General features: G+C 33.3%; 1 protein-coding gene across 6 annotated transcripts in view; it reads right to left on the bottom strand.

Annotated features, from left to right (window-relative positions):
• Positions 1-4019, bottom strand: part of LOC106874330 (potassium/sodium hyperpolarization-activated cyclic nucleotide-gated channel 2) — a 531661-nt gene that overhangs the window by 237288 nt on the left and 290354 nt on the right. For 4 of the 6 annotated variants that reach the window (XM_052965669.1, XM_052965670.1, XM_052965671.1 and 1 more), the window contains exon 3: positions 2866-3066. In XM_052965669.1, the coding sequence (XP_052821629.1) occupies positions 2866-3066 (201 nt within the window). The remainder of the gene's footprint in view (positions 1-2865; positions 3067-4019) is intronic. The other 2 variants (XM_052965668.1, XM_052965672.1) reach the window with 1 other exon arrangement.

Below are 4019 nucleotides of genomic sequence, written 5' to 3'. Positions count from 1 at the left end.
GGGGGGGGGGGGAGGTAAAGCAATTGCATTGCCTCTAGAACTTGAATGATAATTTATTTTATTAACCCAAGAGAGACGAAAAGTAAAGTTGACATCTGGAGGATTTCAACTCAGAATGTTAAGGAAAAAAAAAAAAAGGTAAAAACAGAAATACTGTAAAGCATTTTATTCTGACATCTTCCTGAATCTGCCAATCCACTACTCTGAAATTTTGGGAAGAGCAGTTACTTGATTAATATTAATCCCTAGTACCTGATTTGTGCTTTATTCTGTCATCCCACAAGGATGAAAGGCAAAACCAACTTTGACAGAATTTGAATTTAGACTGTTTACAACCAGAACAAATTCTGCAAAACATTTTATCTGACGTGTTAATGAATTTATTAATCCACTGATTACACTTGAAGTTAGAAGCATGAAGTTTAAAATTCCAGGATAGAAGGTACAGAAAATTTTGCTGTGCGTTTCTTTCCTAAGATGTTAAAGAGAATCTACTCCAATAAGAAGTCGAAGCCAAAATATGGATGGGTTCTCTTTTATTGGCAGTAGTAGTGATGGTGGCAGTGTAATGGTACACCAATTAATTTATATACCAATCACAACTCTACAATAATGATGTGCTTGCTTATTAATTCTTAGGCATCATTAATGTTATACAAGTCAATGCATATCAATTAGAATCCTTAAAATTTGTTGAACAGACTCCTTACAAGATCAAGAGGAAAACCCCAAAGCTAATTACCCAAGAAAAATATATAATTTTTGAAAAATATATTTGTTGGAGAGAAAATATGATAGTATAAGAATAACAGAAAATACATGGGTGTTTGACAAATTGATAGCTGTGATCTTATATACCTGGAAGGCATGTTTGTATTTTTAACAATTATTGTGGCTAGTATGTGATATGATTCTAATGATTGTGAGATTGCAATTAGTGTATTAATTAGTATAATAAACTAAATAACAATGCTAGCAGCAAGAGTAATAATAGTAGTAGTGATGAGAGCAAGACTGGAGACTACAACAACAATGAGAATGACGATAATATCTACAACAGCAATGTAGCAAAGAAGACAACAATAATGATGATGATGGTGATGATGAGAATATTACTGCTGTTGATGAAAAGGAGAAGGTGAAGGATAACAGGATTGAGATGTAAATGATTTTGCAAAATAGCTAGATGATGATGGTAATGTAGAATATAATGCTTTATTTTAATCTTCACTATTGCTTTGCTCTTGAAGAAGGCCCTCCCAGACTAATGAGATTAATGTAATTAATGTTCCTCTTGAATAATTACAAACTGATGGTTGTTTGAAAAACTTGTGCAGGAAGGGAATTTCTGAGTGCAGGCATTATAGGTTGAAAAGACTAGCTGTTGAGGTTAGTATGAGTATGAAGCTGGCATGGACACAAAATGTGTGATGAGAGTGGTAGAAATGAGGGCTGGAAGTGCTTGAGTGGAGATAATACCAAGGTCAGCCCCTTCAGAAGAATAGAACCAATTGTAATAACAGCAGAAAAGACAAAGTGAGAGAACAGTATGTGACAGACTAGAGAATGATGTGTGTTTTTGACTGACTTCATGCCTATCACATGAGTGGCAGCTCATTTTTAGATGCAGTTTAAGATGTCTGTGTTTGTATCAGCAGCACTATTCTAGGTGTAAGAGCTTTCATTGTAGCTCTCATCTTAGCTTTGTAGTGAGTTAATAGCAATGGGCGGATTTTTTGGTTTAGAAGTGATGATCAGTTTATGTGATGCAGTCTTTGTTATGCTGAGGATGAGTGTTCACTGGAAGAGATTGAGACTTAGCATTTGAAGCAATAATTAGGGTTTTTGTTACATGCTGATCTTGTTTGGTGGTGAGAGACAAAAGGTTGAGATGCAATAAAATTTCTGTTATATGTATAGTGATTTTGTCTTTTGTTATTAGAGACAACTTTGGTTGGATTCCTATTACTGGTGGTAGCTGTAATGATAATGATGATGATAATGACTGTGATCATGATGATGGTGATGATGATGGTGATCATGAATATGATGATGATTATCATTATCATCATGGTAGTTGTGGTGATAATGGTGATGATGGTCATGTTGGTAATAATGATGGAAATTAGGAAGATGGTGATGCTGCTGTTGCTGATGTTTGTGATGGTGGTGATGATGGTGATGAATAATGGTAAATAACAATGAGTGTCAATAATTGTAGAAATAACAGTTCATGAGAATCAAATAAGTGACAAGGGTAATTAAGATGATTACTAGGATGATGATAATGATAATAAACAAAATATTAATAATATTATTATGGTTGTTGTTGTTGTTGTTGTTATTTTAGCAGTTGTTTTTTTTTTTACTAATGTTGTCTCAGTTTTGTTTCTGTTTTTGTTGTTAATATTTTAAAGGTCAGAAATGATGATAATTAATGTTCAGTCATGTAATACTAATGAAAAATAGATCAAAGTTAGCAATTTTATGATTTCAATGACAGTGATAATGGTGAAGATGATGATAATGATGATGACAATGACAATGATCTTGCTAATGCTAATGATGATTAAAGCCAACAACGATGAAAGATGACTGTAATAATGATGATGATGTTGGTGAAGATGATAATGATGATGTTAATGATTATAATGCTGATGCTGATATTGATAATGCTAATGATGTGGTTTCTGACAACAAAGAGGATTATAATAATGATGGTGGTGTTGATGATGGCCATGAGAGTGTTTAAAAAACAATACATATAAAGAAGAATTTTAAAAATTAAGTGAAATGAGGAAGTTATATGACTTTTTATAGTGAAATTTGGAATGAAATATTAATTAAAAAAACGAGAATGATCACCTTGCCAGTATTGGGATACATCCATTCGCGTACCTGCATGGAACAATTGATTGAAGTTAGCCTCAGTGTCCCACATGAGAAAGATATAGTCCATTGGAATTGAGCTTATGAGGTCCAAGAAAAACCATGTTCTTATATAATGTTTGGCTATGAGTTTTGGATCTAATATGATTTCGTCTGCAAAATCATTTGTGATGACACCTGGATAAAAAGAAGAAAGAAAACAATAAAATACAATGAATAAATTGACATATGAAGTAAGGTGAATTAAGCACCTTAATATTAAAATAACATATATAAAAACTAGAGATTTTGTTCAGGAAAATTACTTAACAAAAATTTTTCTGATTCAGAAGTAAAAGTTGTAAAAGTAATAATCTTATTTTGCTGTTTAGATAATTCTGTTAATTTATGACCAAGTGTTCTAGCAATGAAAAACATGCCATAAACACACGCATGTGCACGCGCGCACACACACACACACACACACACACATCTACTCATGAGATTGAATGGCACATTACATGGTGTATGTGTTAGAACTAAGATGCTGTAGTGAGACAGGCCTTGAATGTAGAAGACTTGAGAAGATGGGAGGAAAATGAAATTAGCACAATCTGCTGGATTTGCAATGTAAATGTGCATAAATGACAAAATACAAATGTGTTAAGAGAAAAACTGGGTACAAGAGGAATCAGATATTTGCTCAAAAAAGAAAACTGTGTTGATATGGACATGTGATACAATATGGATGAGGACAGCTGTGTAAAGTAGTACTGCTCACTTAAAGTGGGTTGAGTTTGCAGAAGAAGGAGACCCAGAAAGACATAGCATGAAGTGGTGAACCTTGAACAACACAAAGGAGATGACAAAGGACCAGGATGATTGGCAATATATGATTCTCAAGAAATTCACCCACCTCAGTGAAACTGAGATTCTGGAAGCACAATGTGCACGTGGGTGTGTCCATTGAGGCATGATGGAATGGATGAGAAAGGATTTACAATTGTTCTGAAAATCACATCAGTAAACTCTAACTGAAAATAGACTGCAAAATTTTACCTTTGTGTGTTTACCTTTATAGTAAAATACATATATAGAGATATATAATTGTATCCTATACAATTCTCTGTCTCTCTCTCTCTACATATATA

This window comes from Octopus bimaculoides, chromosome 2 (assembly GCF_001194135.2).
Source record: "Octopus bimaculoides isolate UCB-OBI-ISO-001 chromosome 2, ASM119413v2, whole genome shotgun sequence".
Taxonomy (NCBI): Eukaryota; Metazoa; Mollusca; class Cephalopoda; order Octopoda; family Octopodidae; genus Octopus; species Octopus bimaculoides.
The sequence above is the reverse complement of the archived record's forward strand: the minus strand, read 5'-3'. Positions and strand labels throughout refer to the sequence as shown.